General features: G+C 39.7%; 1 protein-coding gene across 4 annotated transcripts; it reads right to left on the bottom strand.

The window, feature by feature from the left end:
* Positions 1 to 3,443: 3,443 nt before the first annotated feature.
* On the bottom strand, positions 3,444 to 18,345 carry TM4SF1 (transmembrane 4 L six family member 1). Of its 4 annotated transcripts, XM_052805120.1 has the most exons (8): positions 18,101 to 18,333; positions 16,261 to 16,350; positions 16,023 to 16,171; positions 14,446 to 14,626; positions 7,321 to 7,410; positions 6,480 to 6,622; positions 4,749 to 4,929; positions 3,444 to 3,535 (listed from the first exon to the last, which is right to left on the bottom strand). In XM_052805120.1, exons 1-8 carry the CDS (start codon positions 18,275 to 18,277, stop codon positions 3,521 to 3,523), a joined length of 1,026 nt encoding a protein of 341 aa, XP_052661080.1. In that variant the 5' UTR covers positions 18,278 to 18,333; the 3' UTR covers positions 3,444 to 3,520. The 4 variants fall into 4 exon arrangements, with proteins under 4 accessions (XP_052661080.1, XP_052661083.1, XP_052661082.1 ...); XM_052805122.1 differs by lacking the exons at positions 3,444 to 3,535; positions 4,749 to 4,929; positions 6,480 to 6,622; positions 7,321 to 7,410 and adding exons at positions 12,966 to 13,154; positions 13,444 to 13,493 and having other exon boundaries at positions 18,101 to 18,345; XM_052805123.1 differs by lacking the exons at positions 14,446 to 14,626; positions 16,023 to 16,171; positions 16,261 to 16,350; positions 18,101 to 18,333 and adding an exon at positions 9,025 to 9,434.
* Between the last annotated feature and the right edge of the window lie 259 nt (positions 18,346 to 18,604).

The following is an 18,604-nucleotide window of genomic DNA, read 5'->3' as shown; positions in this document are numbered from 1 at the left end:
CTGAAATGCTATGACTGTTCTGAAAGCCCTCAAAACTGCATTGAAAATACAAAGCTGATCTTTTACTTCAAAAATTTTCCTTGAGAAAAAAACAACCCAAAATGGAATATTCTGAAAAAAAAAGTCTCAACAAGAGGTCCCAGTGAGATTGAATTGAAACCCCACAATTTCATAAGTCCCTAATCTGAATGATGTGTTTATAGTCTGCTGCCTATGCTGCTCTTCTGACCTGCTGCAAACCTCTGCAGGTAAACACCCTTTAAAGTTCTGAGGAGCTTCATTTGTCCTCTGCCACCCTATTCTTTTTCAATGTGGAAAAAACCTCCATCCAACATGTGAAGAATTAGCAATCAGGAAATTGTACTTCAGTGAGACTCACTTTTACCTACACGAGGAATAATATGCCCCAAAATGCAAAGGTGGATGGGCTCCACAGTATTTTACTATAAATCTCTGCCCACAATTATTAGTGGTCAAAACTGAGTCTCTACAGCTATTTCCAGTCGAAGCGTTTTAAATGAATGATGTTCCAGACACAGCATCATATTACTCTGGCAAAATGCATTGGCTGTGAGGAACAAATAATGCTGGAACTCTTAATTCTAGCTTTCAGCATTAACTCCTCACTTACAGAAGTTTATGAACCCAAATCTGCATGCATCTTCCAGGTGTGCCTGGGGTATTTTATGTGTGGATTTCACCAGGCAGCACATGCGCCTCAGGTTCAGGAACATTTCTTCAGGAAAGGGTTTCTCATATGCCAGCATGGTGTGAGCTTTGTCCTGGCTCTGTGGCCCACTTCTCTCTGCTGGTGTCAGGGTGAGGTCTGCATTCTGCAGCTGGAGAGCCAGATGGTCACATTGCCCCAAACAGCACCATCAGAGTTATGTCTAGATTTCAAGGCAGTTAATATTCCTTACAGGAATCTTGGTTTTGCTACCAGGCACAGTTCATAGCACCTTGTTAGAGACACCATCTTTCAGATTGAATCGGGACATAAATTGACTAGATCGAGTTTAACTTGCCTTACATCCAAAAGCCCCGTGTGAAACAAGTTGTTAAATTTTTAAATGCAACCCACTGTTAACCTTTAGTATTCTCACTGCCAATTTCAAATTAATAAACTGCCCATTTAGAAGCTGAGCCATCAAGTGACAGTTGAGTCTGGCTATGTCAATGGAGATGCCAATATCTGGATTATGGATAAAGAGGGTTGCAGAATCAGTATGTCCAACAAGAATGCCTTATACATCTCTTTCTTTGATTTAAGCCACTAAAATAGGAGATACCAGCCTGTGGTAGAGCAGAAATGTAAATTGACAAGATGCAATCACAAAAAAAAAGGATGAATTAAAGACAGCCAAGCCTTGCCAGTTATTAGGTACAGCCACTAATAATACTACTTTGGAAAAAAACTGTCAAAATTGATACTGTTCTTTGTGTCTCCTGTCTGCCAAGCTCAAGACTTGCCATGATCAGAGACAGAAGTTATTGAAAAGTAGAAAGGACACATACAGGACCAAGATAAAGGGTTAAGAGTTTACAGGTGTAATTTTAAGGTATTTCATTGCTCTCATCCAGCATAGCAAAATCTATCTCAATAGACCCTGTTTGCCTAAAGATAAGCCTGTATTTTCCCCATGGCTGAGTTGGAGTCTAAATAGAATACCCTGTTTGTTTGCTTTCCTCAGTGAAATGGCACCATTCACTTTAGGAATGTTTAGCAGTTCTAGGGGTTTTCTGCTTTGAATGCCTACCCCACACATACTATTTTTCATCCAGATAATAAAGCCTTTTTTTCAAATGTTTCTAACATTTTCAAAATAAACAGCTCCATGGTTTGCATGCATGAAATCAGCAAGATTCTCTAAGATGTTTGGTAGGAGTACCGGTGGATTGGTCAATTTTCTTTCTTCTGTGTGCAAACAATATCCACGAATCCATAAGAATGTGGGATTATCATTTATGTAGATATACAATATGATTTATATTTAAGCCTAGGGAAAAACCAAGTGTGAATTGCAAACAGTCCCCATTTCATAATCATGCCTTTTTTTCATGCATCTCTGAACATCCATGCCACCTTGAACCATCTGCCAAAAGACTAGCCCCATTCTTAAACATCATTAATTTCTTTATTACTTCTTACAACTTAATAGAAACTAAGCAATTAAAACTTTAGATGCATTCTTCAAATCCTACAGGAAGAAACCAGCTTTTCAAAACAATCTGATAAAGGAATATTAAGGCAAAATCTCAATATTGTCTTGAAACAGAATTAAATGACTGATATACTCTATTTTTTTCTAAATATCTCACCCACAGCTGCCACTTACTGTACAGTTGGCAGTTGTAACAGTGTTTAATATTAGATGTTGATATAGCTGAATCCCACTAGTTCTGATGTAATAGAGATACATGCATTACCTCAAGTCTCAAGTACATATTTAGCTTTCCTCTGGGCGCTCATTGTCTCAAAACAGGTGCTGAATACAGCCAAATGTTGCCCATGCAGCTGCAAATGAGCCGTATGTCTACTTTACTGTGAATCCCTGAATTTCCACTGGGAATGAAATAATTCCTTGAGAAATTACAAAGACTTTTTAGCTGCTAATTTAAAACAGGTTATTCTTTTTCGTCTGATTATTATTGTCAAGAACATTAGTCTTCCAGTCAGGATATTCAGAAGAGTATTAATAAGCTAGCACTGGGTGCTCACAAGGTTGCCTCATATATTCCCTCAAGTCATATAATACTTGATCAAAAAAAAAAAAAACCAACCAGTTTGCCTCTGAGTATAAAATAAGAAGAAACTCAGTGCAGCTATTAACATGTACTAATTAGCATGGCTGACTTCAGACTTGTGTATCTAATCTTTCAATCAGGCATGGATGTCTTTCTAAAAGCCTTACTGCAGGAAGACTCGATAGCCTTTTTTCAGTAATTGCTTTGTGCAGTTAAAAACTTCCAAGACAGAATGAGCAGGATAGGCTGCTGCTTTTCGTGACCATCATGGTCTGTCTGTAACTAAAATTTATTCATTTAGAAATCGTGGCTTCATTCAGTGCACTAATTCTCAAGGGGACAACTCCTGACATACTGGGCTTTGAATCAGGCCCTTTCGGAACAACAAATATTTCTATGCTCTAAACAAAGAGAGGGGAGTATAAAAGCAGTTCTACAGCAGTTTTACAGCAGTTCATTCAAAAACGGTGATTTCAATACAAAAGCAGTTCCACGGTATTCAAACCTTCCTATTGTCAGAACAAGCTGGAGGGTAAACAAATGAAGAGTCACTGCCAGGGACAACTGGACAGGTTAGAAAACAACTAGAAAAATGTAGATGTCAAACAGTTCGGATAACTTCATCCAAAATAGAGAGGCTTGAGAGACAAAGATTTAAGACAAGGGTTTCGTTTGTCTTTGCAGCACCCAAATCTACCATCGTAAATGTTGGAGAAGCCATTTCTCTCTTTTTCTGGGGGGTGGGGGAGAAGCAGTGAAGATTTCCATGCCATTTTTAGAGAATCCCAGCCTGCAAATAAAAAAGGAAGGAAATAGTCACCCTCTTTTTTTCAACTCAAGTTAATATAGAAGTTGCTTGACTCTTCAATGTCCACATCCAACCTAAACCCGACACACACCCCGCGCTCCTGAGGTGACCCTACTCTGCGCCCAGGGACAAGCCGACAGAATTGCTTTGGACTTCGCTGGAAGCTGGGCTGGCTCCCAGGCTGAGGCGGCTCGCTCACTGGCAAGCAGAATGTTTTGAGAGAAATCGCCTCAGGCCTTGACCTTTTTGTAGGTTGCTGTTACAGTAAATTCCTCCAAGAAGCGCTTCCTTGCCTGCTTGCCCAAGGCCCTCCGTGGCACCTGCAGTTCCCCTGCGCTGGCCCACCAGCACTGGGCAGGAGCCCTCACGCTGCAGCGGCACTGCTGTCCTACCTGCTCTGTCTGTCCTTGTCTCCCACTTACACGACAGAACTAACCCTACTGTCTGGGGGTGTGCATGCCTGCTTTTGGGGGCTGCTGCTTTTTCTAATTAGAAATCTTTCCTGAACATGCTGTCATCACTGAGGCTGTTGGCTACATAAAAACCCTGAGGGCTCCTTGATCCCAGTGCAGATGGACAGGGAGGGGTAAGCATGTCTAATTTCACCCTACCTCCAAAGCTGGGGAAACTGAATGCCACATTAAACCACACCACTTCACACCAGTGTGCAGCTTAGCAGCGTCAGTCACTTGAGCTCTGGGGTTCCAACTAATTCTTCTGCCCAAAGCAGAGCCCTCTCAGTTATTGTTTCAATAACCTACTGAAAACATAGTAAGAACTGATGCCTAGATCACAACTGCTACATATTACCTGTTGCATCTTCTTCTGTTTGCTGTGAAACCCACACATTGATAAGAACGACTTTAAATTGAATGCTAGAAGAAAGGTGCTCAGAAACCTCTGCTGACATAGGAGTAATAGATTCAGCATTGGTGCTGAATTCCCAGCCACATTTTTTTCTTTTCAATCCTAGCCTTAAAGGTCAGAGTAAGCAGTCACCAATCCCTGTATTCCACAAGGAATCAGTGGATGAATCAAACACAATAGATTTATTATCAGTACATATCCTCTGGTAATAAAAATGCAGTAGCATAGAGAATGCATAAACCAAAAGGGTAGGTCCTCAACTGAGACAAATCGCTGAAGCTAAACTGACTTGGAGATGCTGGTGAAATTACCTCAGATATTTTGTTACCTGGACAAAAACAGAATAGGTCCCACAGAGTGTCCGTTTCAACTCAGCAGCCACTTTGAGAAAACAGATGATCAGCTGCAGTCCACTAAGAGCTATCAGAATAGAGAGTAAAATGGTGTTCCACTCTACTATGTTAGCAGGTTCCGTGCACCGAGACCAAGCAGGGTAATCTGTGAGGTACCTATTAAAGAAACAGCCATTTGAAGTAAATTAAATGTGGTGGGTGCAACTCAATTTAAATACACATTATTTTACCTATAATATATATAGAAAAACCATACTGGCCTTTATATGCTTCAAGTTTAGGAGCCAGATTCTAGTCTTTCATTACACCAGCATAACTCCTGCATAGGTTTGTCAAACTCAGCTGAGTGAAAAAGCTTAGGCTCCTCAAATACCTCTGCTTCATCAGTTTCCCTGTTAGACACCTAAGTGTTAGAAAGACATGGCCATTTTTTCAAGTGGCAGAAGCCAAGTTTAAAATGGGAATTTTCCTTTTATTGATTTAATTTCAGCTTTTGGTTAAGTCCAGCTGACATCAGTACCGTGCAGAGAGCAGGAACACCCCATCGCCATCATTCTAACCACTGCATGCAGCCTAAATGGCAGAGCTGAGCTTAAGTGTCACCACATGCAGTTTCCAGTTGTTCAAGAGCCACGCTTTCCCTCCTTAAGGATCATAATGTGCACAACTGACATGTGCCCTTTTAACTGTGAGACATGCTATAGCCTGGAGGTTAATTGCAAGAACCTTTGTTAGACTCACTTGCTCAGTGTCAGTTGCTTTTTTCCTAAACATTCATAACTGAAATGCTTTGAGCCAAATCTGAAGTGCATTATTCAGCATCTGGCCCTTTATGTTGAACTCAAACTCTCGTGTTTGCATTTCCAAATGGGATAGTAATGCTGGTGATACGTAGCAGAGATTGTAGGATGCACTTCAGTGTTTTAAAATAAAGCTGACTTAAGTCAGAGAAGGCCATAGTTTAGGAACTATTCCCGTTGGATGCTGAAGGAAGTTGGTTTTGATCCTCCAACAAATTTAATCCTCAGTGCATTCAAATGCAGCTGGAAGAGCATGGCATTAATGACTTGCAATATTCAAGTCTTATAAAACTTTGATCTTTTAAAGGGAGAATGTAAAATCTTGCAAAAGCAGCCTCAGGTTACAGATCTGAATCAAACCTTTCATGCCTCTAGGAGGCTGGGACATGGACAACACTTTGTCTACTTCACTTAGGTGTGTTATGACATACAGCAGCAGTATGCAAAAACTACCAGTGATCAAACCAGACTTCATTGAGCTTTAGGGGTTAAAGAGAAACCTATGGAGTTATTAAATAGAAAAAAGCCACCTATAATCTTTGAACCAAAAACTTGAGGAATTCGAGAGAATATTCTGAGAAAGTATCCATCTACGCTCACTCTAACCTTATATTCTTTACTACATGTGATTGTGACCACCACCAGATAAAGAAAGGACACTTAGCTAGATGGACCTCCAGGTCTGGTCAGTACGAACATTCTTACACTTACTCTTTCCTTACAAAGTGGCAAATACCTGTCTTTGAGGATTCTGGTGCTCATTCAAGAAGCTGAAAAACCTCACTCGCTAATATAGGTCTTGTGTTCAAGAGACTGTGCCATTTTGTGTAAAACTCTGAGAGAATTTGTCTGACTATTGTTTTGATGAACAGGTTCTTCCAGAAGAATTACACTGATGTTTCTTACCCTCCAGCAGTGTCTTTGAAGATATAATCCCATCCACCTGATGAATTGCAGAAGGGGCCTTGGATCAGCCCCAAGGTAAAAATGATGCAACTGTATCCAGAGAAAGCAACTCCAAGCAGGGCTAACACAATTGAAATAAAACTCTGAGTAAGGAGAGAAAAATATTACTGTGTGAGGACAGTGTCCACACCAAATACAGTCATTCAGCCTGCCTAGCTACTTCCTTGAGATTGAATTTCACATTTGATTGTCCCAATCTTCAAAATTCAGAAAGAAAAATACCAGGTAAAGGATAGTAAGCATACACATACAAAATAAAGATTAAGACAGAGTTTAAGACAGTTTCACAACTCTCAGTTAAATATTGTTTGGGGATTATTTTTTTTTAAACTTGCATTTTTTCAAAATTGTTTCCCAAAATGCTAGAGGAACACAACCATGCATTAAACATGTTTGCATCCCAGATAGTGTATATTGAGTCGTTACTGGAAAAAATAACTTCCAAATAATACAAGCAAAGGGATGAAGCTATTTAGTTGGGGCACTTCATTGAAACTCTCAGGTCTTCTACATTCTTATTTTATTTTACAAGGATTTTTTTGTGGGTTTTTTTTGGTTTGGGGTTTTTTTTTTCCCTGTTTAATTTTCTTTCATCCTGCTGATGCATCAGAAGGAAGGAGCTACACTTTCTGTGACCTCTCAACCCGACTTAGAATCCTTCTCTGTGAAAGGAAGCAGAAACAGAGCAGTGGAGAGGGCAAAAGGACGTGCTGGAAACACAAGAGCAGGAAGGCACTCCAAACAAATGCTAAAGATGCACAAAAATAAAACACAGACTCACCCGGTAGGTTTTGTTACAGCTCTCACTCTGACAGCACCGATAGAACATGCTACACTCCAGTGTTATTAGAATCACTGCCAACAGAAGGATCTATAAGGGAACATCATAAGGTCAGTGAAATGACTGCAGATACTAAGCCAAAGTCTCCTTTGCCTATGGAAGGCAGGGACTGCATCTGTTATGGTCTGTTGAGATTTTAAAGCTGCTCAGTAGGAAAGCACAATTACTCAAGGCGCACCACGGAACTGGACTGTTTTTATTAGGCTGTCACTGTACTTGTTTCTTATACTTGAAAGACAGGAGTACAATATGTCCCACCACAACAAAGCATTATAGCATGGGCACAGCTATACCAGTGAAGCTGAAAGAATAAAACCAAGCTCACAAGTAAAAGAACCAGTATCAATGAAGGGAAGGGTATTTTATTGACACAGCCATATCAGTTCAATGGCTTCTTGCTGGCACAGGTACATGGATCAGGGTATCACCTTCCTTACCAACACACTTATGCTAGAAAAAGTCAGTAGTACAAGCTTTTTGTTAAATTCACCTGGACTTTCATTTGTTTTCTCTGTCAAGTATCCATACGGTTTTTCTCAGACTCTTGGATTATTTAAACCTGGTACTAGAATCATTTCAATAAATAAGTTTTGGACTCCAGAATCACAAACTGCTGCTCAGAGAGGCACTGGTTTGAAAGGGGAAATATGAAAAGGGAATGTTTCTGAATCACAGCACTACCCTCTCACATGCTGCTGCCCTATTTGTAACAGGAAAATATATACATTTTTAATAAATTGGTAATAATCCTAAGGCAAAAAATGCTTCAAAATATGAGTGTCACTGTTGCAGTTAACTTTTTCCAAAATTTTCAACTAACCTTTTCTGTTCAAATTTGCTGCCTGATAGCTTTTTCCTCTGCTAGAAAAGAGAAGGGTTTTCTTCTGCTTTAGGAAGAATACACAATTTCAAAATAATGCCTCACATTTTAATAAGTCTCCCAGTTCAGCACCTTCATAAAAACACCTTACCTGTGCAGATGAGACCTTTTTAAGTATTGACTGTGTGCATACATTTCATTATACAACTGCTTTCTGTCCCTGAGGCTACAGTTCTTTATGAACATAGCAAACAGTATGAGCAGTGGGCAACTCCGTTAGTTTATTACTGCAGATGAGCGTATTACAAGTGTAATGGAGAAAGTCCTACTATGCCAATCACAGTGAGACAGTCTTCTGTATTTAGTCTAACAACAGCGGCACTTGCTGCATTGTGAAGTGTATCCAGTCCTCAAAATACTGGACTGCATACAGCTTTTAAAAACATCTGAACAGTTATGAGAAGCTTTTTTAGTTTTTGTTTCATTTTGTTTTGGTAAAAGAGCTCTAATTCAACCTTCAGAGAGGATTAAATCAACATAGAGCCTGCCTCCATAATACAAATGTAAATTACACATAAACAAAAAGCCAGCAGAAAAAAAAATAAACTCTGCAAAATCACTTATGTGAAATTAAATAGTATATACATAGCATGTCATTCAGTATATTCACATTTTTTTCAGTTTGATGAAGTTTTTCTGCCTGCAGTGTTTTTGCCAAAGTAATCCATATTCTCTTTAAAAACACAATTACATTGCTGCACAGTAACCTAATGTTATTTGCAGTAGAATGCAATTCATTAAAAATCCATAGAATCAACACTTACCATCACACCTGAGAAACAGATCCCTTCAAAATACCACACGTAGTTGGGAAGCTGGTAGCTGGCAGCATGTGAAGCTTTCCCATTAGGGAAGTATAATAGGATGTTAACAACAATATTCCAAAGTGCAAGAGGTATCAGCAGACAGCTCAAACAGCTTCCACATGTCTCTAAAGCCATCTCTCAAGAACTATAAAGTTTTGCTCTTCTAAGCTAACAAAAGATTACAAGGTTTTAAATATGAAAAGCATTTTGACCTCCTCAGCTTGATTCAGTCATTTCATATTCACAGAAACCTGGTGACTGGGGTATGGTTCCAGAGATAGAAATGTGCTTAATGGTTAGCAGAACAATAGATTAATATCGCTGTCTAAACTCACTGTCCTTTCTAAGCACAATGTCTTTAAGTAGCAGTTTCCCTTCTAAAAGATCCTCCTTTGTGATCTTCCAAATGAAATATGCCTAGAATCAGACTCAGGAAGGAACTTCAAAAATCTCATTTCCTAGTGACTGCTTAGAAATGCACTCCTCCCGAGAACACGGATTACGATGCAGATATTCTGTAACATAAGGCAGGCTGCTCAGCCTCAGTGTAGCACAATTTTTTCTACCTTACATGGGGAAGGGGGCTGTCAAATGATAAGTATGTCCAGTCTCTGTACAGAAGGCCACACATTTCCTCACACTACAGAGAATTAATACCAGAGCTCGGCAGATACTGCCCTAAGGGTGAACCAACACTTGCTGCTAACTTGGGGCAGCCTCACAAAAACACCAAGCTGAGTCTTGACCACCTTGCAGGGAGTACAGAAGCCCAAGTAACACTGGTTAGAAACTGCCAGGCAGACTTATTGTCATACTTTACTTAATTACTCTTTTCCGCAGCATTATGCAGCTCAGCTGTTTGACGAATTAAATCCTATTTCTCCAGTTGTTTTATTCTGTGCTTACAGCTGAGTATGCATAGCTACAGATCTGACCTAAGTCCACGTGACTTCTTGTACAGGACAAAAGGTCTGGCTGTTTTTTGAAATGCCTGCCGTTTTGCACTGTGCAAAGCCAAAGCCAGACTGTTTCCCTATTTTCATGTGTCATCATTCCCTAAGCAACTAAACATCCATCTCAGTAACACAGAGCCGGAGCTGTTTGAATGCTCACAGCACGACACAAGCCTTCTTTCTATGCCCCTGTGAGTCATCAGAAAAGTAAGAATGAGCTTAGGGTTTACTCAATAGGAAAGTTGTAGTCAGAGAACAAAATTTGGGGCTCTATCAAAAGCAAGAAGACTGATTTTAGAAGCAATGATGTCATGGCATATTTTCCTTCTGTTTCCTCATGAGCTGTTTTAGGCTCTGCACACATGAGGCTTCTCTCATGATCTCATAAAAGCTGTTCGGGTTGCATGTTGCAACTAATTGCCTCCTATTCCTTTGAATGAGATCACCCAAGGAAATGGGCATGGTGGTACTCATGCAATTACACCATTTCTCTACCCGTTCTCTGCAGTGACTCTCCCGTTTCCCTCTCCCTACCTTTTCTAGGAGGTTTCATTTTGAAGTCCTCAGACTTTACTCTGAGGATCTTCCCATATTTCCTGGTTTACTCCCTAATCAATATGGACACTTTTTTCAAGCCTCCCTCTAATTGAAATTAGTGGCAAATCTCCCTTTGCAGGCTCACAGGCATGGACAGAACTCATATCATCAACACTGTGCCTTACAGATCAAACAGCTGAGTTAAAAGCAGGCACATCACATCCTCAGGACTGATTTTTTTATTACAAAACTCAGAGATCATGTAATCAGCTGAAATCTTTTTTTCTAAAAGCAAAGGCCAAAATTACTAGCGAGCAGCTTAGTTTATAATCAAATTTGCTGCTACTTCCCATAGTGATCTGTTCTGATTAGAAGAAACTTACTTGGAAAATGACAACTGAAACAACATTCATTCTGCAGTACAGCAGTCTGCATCATGACTTATTTTGTATTTAAACTGAGCTCTGCAAATACCAAATCAAGGTGTGTTTTTTCTGCTGGCACACTGTACTGCTAGAACAGGAAGCAACAATTTTATACTAAGTATTAAGCAAACCTGGCAACCAGTTTCTCAAATATCTTACCAAGTGTTGCAAGAACTGCTTTCCTGTTGCTGTCAATATCCATGAGTTGATGCCGAGCCCATTACCGAAAAGCCATGTTTACTCTGGACGAGTGACATCTCTGCTAACTGAAATGAATATAACCTAAAACAACTGGTTCTCCACAATGTAACTGATAAAACTCCCAAAACGTTGTCTTATGCATCAGGCAACAAAGAAATTCAACTGAGCTTTTTTTAAATGACAACACAAACAGTGAGTAGTAATGCTGTGCATTAGGGCTACATGGATCTGAGCTAAAGTTTTAATTCTAAACTCTAGCCTAATCACTGTGTCCATTGGAATTTCTAAAATTGTTTCAATTCTTTAATTAGTTGTGTGTACCAGAAAGACCAGTAACAATTATGCAAGCATAAAGGCAAAAATCTGTAAGTTGCATGGGAATTTTACCCTATTCCACCGAGACTATCTTTTCCTTTTCTCGCTCCACACTTAATTTAAAATTGCAGACCCTTTTTCAAACAGTGCTTCTTCACATACAAAGAAACCATACTGCACAGCTGCAAGGAATTTTGTGTGTGTGTATACACACATGCACGTACTTATTCTCCTCCCTTCCACAGCAGGGCAAGACATGGGTAAACACAAGTAGAAACGGTATTAAAGATTGCCCTCAACTACTACTGTTTATTTATGTATGAATAAATGCTATTGCAAGAAGCAGAGAGCCTGAGATTCTAAACACAAACTCTTCCCATCTGTGGGTTCTTTTGCTGCTGTGGATGTGTGTGTGCAATTTTGTTTTCACAGTTAATTTATTTCAGATATGTTTTCATACTGGGCAGACTTGGCTGTGAAGAGAGCCTGAGATACACCTCAAGTTTCTGGCTACCTCTGAAGACCACACTCCTAGTTACAAATAGTACTAAGTACACACTGACACCCATGGGAAATTCTTTTTCTCCATAAACAGAAATTAACTCGCCTGTTTTCAAAGACAACTTTAACTGCTGGATTCCAAAACTGAGCAATAATGGTAATCAGCCTCATTTCTTTGAAATAAATGGCATGTCATATTTTGTTTTTCACTTGAAAGATGCCATTGCCAGTAGCATATTGACCTTGCCAGCAAGGCTGTTGGCAGCATATCATTCAGATTTACTTTACCTTGTGATAAAACATTCACTGTAATATGCTACAAGCTATGCTTTGGAGGTTCTTGCACAGGATCTTAGAATACTGCCTCCAGGCTGCTTACTGCTGAAGTCAAATATTTCAGATTAATCTATAACTGCTGACCTGAATTTGCATTGTATTTTCTGAACACTGCTATGCCTGGGGGTCTGCTGAGTGAGGTAAAAACCAGGACCCAGACCCGCATTTTGGTTTTGTCTCAAGACTCTTGAATAAGCAGTCAGGAGGAAAGCCCCCCTTGGGAGAGCAGCAGAATTGACCCAGAGCTGTGGCTCAATGGCGCAGGAACCTCCCTCCGGTCCTTGGAATGGCCATCAGCAGTGAACTGCTAGCCCAGATCCAGGACTAAGACTCCACGCACGCAGTTGTACCTGTCACAGAGCTGTCATTGAACTATCATACCCTTGTTGATGCACAATTGCCTGGCTCAGCTAAATGATCTACACCAAACAGTGAAGCGGTTCCCACCCTGACAGAGTCTGCTGGGGAGCAAAAGTAGGTTATAACCTGACTGCTTTATATTCATGTTCTTATGCCACCACTGTCCTTTACTCTGAGACCAGGAAAGCAGTGTTTCAGCATGGGCAGGGAGAGAATCACTGACACCTGCTGGGTATTTATAATACAAATCTTTATTTGTGAAATACAGGTGAAGTTCAGAAAAATCCTGAAAAGGTGAAGTTCATGTATCTGTCCTTGATCATCCACATTTTACTGCTGCTTTGTTTTTACTCCAGCTGAGTATTCATTTATACCCAGGCCAGACTAGATTGAGTTTGTGTTCATTCCAACATCAGAATGAAAGTGCAACTTTATTGGGAAAGCAGCAAAAAGTACAGTGCTGTTGTGTCAGTAGAAAAGAAAAAAAAAAAAAAAAAAGCATCTTCAGTGACATGTGCTCAGGCAGTTGACCGTACTAAGATGAAATGAACCAAAGAAATTCAGGATACGTTTTCCTTTTAGATACAGGCAGGTTAGTGGAAAATCTGCATATGACTCCAAGAACAAAGGCTGGCCCCAAGTCAATTAAATTGATGGCAACAGCACACTTTGACAACAAACGATGTGCATTTTAGTATGCATAGAATATTAAAAAACAAAACCAAAGAACCACAGAATACTCAACGCACCACGCATGCACCAATGTCAATGCATTGTCAGGTTTCTAGCAAACATATGTCTGTGGGGGAAACAAAAAGAAAGAAACACATATTAAGGGGAAGAATGCTAATATTGTATCCAACTATAAGAGCTAAAATTAACCTGACCACATTTAGACAACCATAGCACGGCTCTTTTATATTGCAGTTACAGCATGGAAGACAGGAGTGAGAAGACAGTAATAGCTTTGCAAGAGCCCCAACATTAAACTATGTCAATTAAAAACATGAAACACATTCTTAGCCATAATGTGCATGTGATTTATATCATATCTGGTTCATATCTTAAGCCATTGCAATACCAACACTACCACTATGATACTGATTTTAACAACACGCATAAACTGTTTAACAAGACTCTAGAGAAATTTGGAGGAAATTCCCCTTCCTCACTCAAAAAAACCCCACCTTCAGAAAACCCTTCATGTCTGTCAGCAGGTTTTGTCAGCTATGTGCAATTTAATTCCTTCTCTTATCTTACTTTTACTAAGCAAGTCTAGGATGCTGTAGTTTTCGTTACATATGGCATATTCTCAGTAGTCTATCAGCTGCTGTGAGCAAAATACAAGGCTAAAGCAATATAGTTAGAACAAGCAGCCTACCACAAAACTGCACCACACTACGCAACAATGGTTTATGCTCTGGCAAAGACCACCACCACCAGGAGATCTGTGTTTCAGTTATATCATCTATATAGTGATGATGACCACATGTGCCATATGGAGGAAGAAAAGCCTTCCAGCTCCTATGCAGACTGACTTCACTGTGACAGCTGAGGAATCAGCTGAAAGCATGTGGTCAAATACTACATGAAAAAGCTAAACACAACAGTGCTATAAAAAAAGTTAAGCAACAATTCAGTGTAGAAGAATACTTAAAAAATAGCTTCTAAGCAAGACCCCATAGTAGCATCAGTAACAATAGTGTTTCATATTCATCTGAGAAGCACGGTTAGAACTACAAATGGCTTACCTCCTCATGACTGCAGCACAACCCACATAGTCCTCCAAGAATGCCATTGATTATCTGTATGAAGCACAGAATGAACTCTATTCCTCCCAAGACAAGGAGGATGGAAAAGAGGGTGACGTTCCACTGCACGATGTTTTGAGGTTCTTGACATTTAGACCACTTGTTATACTCAAACAAGTACCTGTACACAGCAATTAAAAACATACTAACATTGTGACAGAGTGGGATGCTTACCAGACACGAGAACTAAATTGCATCTAGTCTGTAGCTGCATCAAAGATAATCACTCTAAGTGGGAATAGAAAATGCAATGGTTTATTCCATGCAAAGTTTGCTCTGTTGAAGAACGTGTTGAACTATCAGCCATACATTTTTGTTAAGCCTTAATTTCCTTAAAAAAAAAAAAAATCTAAGCTATAAAGGCAGAATCTTCTATTACTGACTAAAGTGAGACACAAATGCAAGAAAGCTGAAAGAGCAAAGCTATTTCTCAAAACAACCACAGAGCTTTTCAGGTCTGGGCCTTTATTCTAAAGACAGCAATTACTGATCTGAAGCAAGTGGGTCACTTCCTCTCTTGTGCTGCTGTCTTGGGGCCCTCACATGCCTACCCTGGAAGAGCCAAACATGGAATAAATTCAGAGGGGTACTGCAGTATTCCAGCTATTAATCCTCACCCACATCTTCAGAACATCAGCACTGATGAGCCTTCAGCAAGGACGTAATTCTATATTCAGTCATAGTTGAGGGAATGGGGGAGGAGGAATGCCCCCTCTTGGGAGAGGTGCAACTGAAATATAAAATTCAAACTCTGCTGCAAAGGAGCTTTATGTGGCTTCTTAGTACTCAAACTGTTTCTAGTCTGGCATCAGCCATAAACTGTTAATAGAAACGGACTCGAGGTTGCCGACCATACAGACACTGTAAAAGCATGTCATGACCCAAACCAAATCCCCTTCCAAACTACAGGATTTGTGAGGATTAATGGGGAATAGCATACAACTCAGCTACATAGGCTTGGTTTGCTGGAGAACCCTAATTAGGGATAATTAAGAGCTTCTGGCCCTCCCCAACCTGCAGCATACAAAGATTCTTACAAACCTTTTCTAGTTTCATTTACAAAGCTTCTATGCCATTGCCACTAATGAAGGTATTATGCCAGTTTACACTGACACAAAGCAACTTCAGAAGCAAGCATCACAAAAGAGGTTCTTACACAAATGATAAGACAAATTTCATAACAACTGCTATTCATGGTTTGTAAATCCCTCAAAGGCCTAAAACTTTGTTAGACCTGTTCATGGACATGAACAGTATATGGTATATAGATATTATTACCTATATATATACATATACGTTCAGATCCCTTTTTGTAGGATGGAGGATTTATATTGCTTTGGTTTTAAACTATACCAGCGTGGGTAACTGATGACTTCTGTTTAGTTCTTAGTGAGTGAGAAGCATAAACTTAAGAATGAATTTTGGTATATGGTTACTGGATATTGCTGAAATGTACTGGAATAAAGCCCGTGTGTACATGGGGGAAGATATAACACCCTCATGAACAGACAACTTACCCTCCAGAGGATTCACTGAAAGGATAGATCCAGTTTCTCTCTAGGTGAGTAAAACAATATGGTCCATGAGACAAGCCCAGTGCTGAAATGATTATACAGTATCCAGAACCAAGGATCCCAACAAAGGCTGCCAGAACTGAAGACAGCATCTGCACAGCAAACACAGACATGAACTTTCAACATAGCCATCACCTTGTCTTTGGGATTATCTGGGACTGGAGTGTAAAGGCTCACTTACCGCACAGCTTTTCCCACAGTCCTCATGGCCAAAGCACCCACAACAGTCATCATTGTGAAGTCCAATGAATACCGCAGCTGGAATGAGCACCTAGGTATGGAACAAAAAAACCACTGTTCTATTTTGTTGTACAGACAGGGCTGATAAAACACAGTCCTCACATTGCATTCCTTTATATTGCTTCTTGGCAGAGGAGTGGGGGGCAGCCTGTATAGATTATTCAGTTTTACTTCTGTTTAACACAGTAGGCATCTCATTACTGATATCAGTAGCACCAACACCAGGATGGGTATATTTCTATTTCCACTTTGTGTATACACAGCACTTAAGTGCGTAAAGAGCCCATCAATAAAGAGCCTGCTGTGGTATTGCTGCAATTTAAAGTACTTCAACTTTAAAAGTTTTTGTTCACATTAAAGGCTGTATCCTGCAAATAAAATGCTTTGAAGAAAAAAAAAAAAAAAAAGAGAAAGCATTAACTTTCTACCAAATCAGAACAAGATAAATCTCTCAATTATTTGTTAAAAAAACAACTACTACCAACATACTAGTTACTGAAGAGGAGTGAGTCATCACTGCCTGTGTGACAAACCAGTCTGACTAGAAAGTCTAGGAATATTTTGCCCAATTCAGGCAAACATCTCATTACAGACATCTAGCTTTTTCTAGGTTTTCACAACCAGCTTCCAGTGACAGAAATGCAAAGTAACAAAGCAGAAGCATCTGTAAGAAACATAAATCATCCATACTCCAGAGCTTCTAGCATAAAATCAAGAAGGAGCAGAGTTGATTAAACAGAGTATCCTCCCTAACAGGACTTAATAATAGTTTGCACTTATAAAGACTCTACACCCAGGGTTACCCTAGAAAACCATAAAGAAAGAGCAAAGCGTTGTCTGCAAACTGCACAGATTTAACAAGACACTAAAAAACTATCCAGTTGAACAGTCACATACTTGTCAGCCCTTACTCAAACCTATCGCTGAGCCCCAATGCTGCAGGTCCAGAAGAGGTTGTACAGGTGTGTTCCAGGAACAGTTCCATTGATTTCACCTGTATTATTCTGTGTGTAAAGCCCAGTCTTTGCAAATCCCAGTCTAGGTTCCAATGGGGCTGTAACACAGCTGTAAGAACCTCTCACAAGACAGAGGGCCTTATCATGCAATCTTTTTCAACCTCTGATTTGCAGACACCTTGAGATCTGTAGCCTATTTCTAAGAGGACTTTAAAAGCAAATGAAAAAGGAAGCCTGGAGTCAGGGAACTTAAATATGGTACAATGTGGTCCACAACATCGAAAAGGTAGAAAATAATAGCTTCAGATTAACTATGTCCTATAATGAACATACTCGATTCTTCACCCTTTGCTGTTACTTGAATCAAAGCTTTGATAACTACCAATTGATTCCTCTGAATAAAGAGCTAAGGCAGAGAAATAACTGTCAACATCTCAGATAATAGAAATTAAGGAATTGCAACTAAATGCTGGTTATCTAGGGACATTTAAAAGGAGAATAGTTCAATAATATAACAAAAAAGTAAGATTTAACCCTTAACACAAACTGTGACCCACTGAGAGGCTTGGTTCCAGTTTTGCATTTGGATTCTGCGACCTAGACCCTATGATTTTCTCAGCTTTAAAGTGACATAATGTTGCATATAAGATAAACAATAGTAACTCATAATACCTATGGGGTAATATAGCTAATTTCTTTTGATACAACTCCAGAGATTCCTGCTGACAAGGTATTTGATCAATAAATTAATGTAACTGGTAAAGAAACAGTAATACCAAGTAGCTCCAAAATAAACTTGAGAGAAACTACTAGCTCATTACTTACCAAAAAGCCTCCACCTAGAATGCCATGAAGGCACTCCACATATTTGCCGAGGTGATGCTCTGAAGCAAATCTTGTTTCACCATTGGGAAAATAAAGTAAAATGTTGGCCACGATGCTGAGCAAGGCAAGGATGAGCAACTTATAACCAATACATCTAGCACAGCTTCCAAAACACATGTCCTCAGCTTTACAAATCCTTCTTTCACTAGTGCAGTCCAACCTGTCTCATACCGGTCCACACCTAAAAGAAGATCAGTCTTTATTCTGACCTCCTTAAATACTCAGGGTTACCCAGCTACCTGGATGACGTTTACACCTCTTCATAGCTACCATAACCAATTGTAGAGTGAGGGAACAGGGATGGCAGAAAGCCACCACCCTTTTAAATGCAATAATTGTTGGCAAACCAAATGCAATCAAGGAAATATTGAATACTAGGTAATTTCACTCTAATATATGATGCTTGGAATGATCACCAGTGAGCATGATTAGACATGAACAACA

Source organism: Harpia harpyja, chromosome 12 (assembly GCF_026419915.1).
Source record: "Harpia harpyja isolate bHarHar1 chromosome 12, bHarHar1 primary haplotype, whole genome shotgun sequence".
Lineage (NCBI taxonomy): Eukaryota > Metazoa > Chordata > Aves > Accipitriformes > Accipitridae > Harpia > Harpia harpyja.
The sequence above is the reverse complement of the archived record's forward strand: the minus strand, read 5'-3'. Positions and strand labels throughout refer to the sequence as shown.

Excerpts from the sequence above, each read along its gene's own strand:
- TM4SF1 (XM_052805120.1), bottom strand. The coding sequence starts at position 18,277 with ATGTGTTTTGGAAGCTGTGCTAGATGTATTGGTTATAAGTTGCTCATC. Across the intron at positions 16,351-18,100 it reads TTCTAGGTGGAGGCTTTTTG|GTGCTCATTCCAGCTGCGGT; the intron begins GTAAGTAATGAG and ends TTCCATACCTAG. Across the intron at positions 6,623-7,320 it reads GCTGTAACAAAACCTACCGG|AGTTTTATTTCAATTGTGTT; the intron begins GTGAGTCTGTGT and ends CTCCTTACTCAG.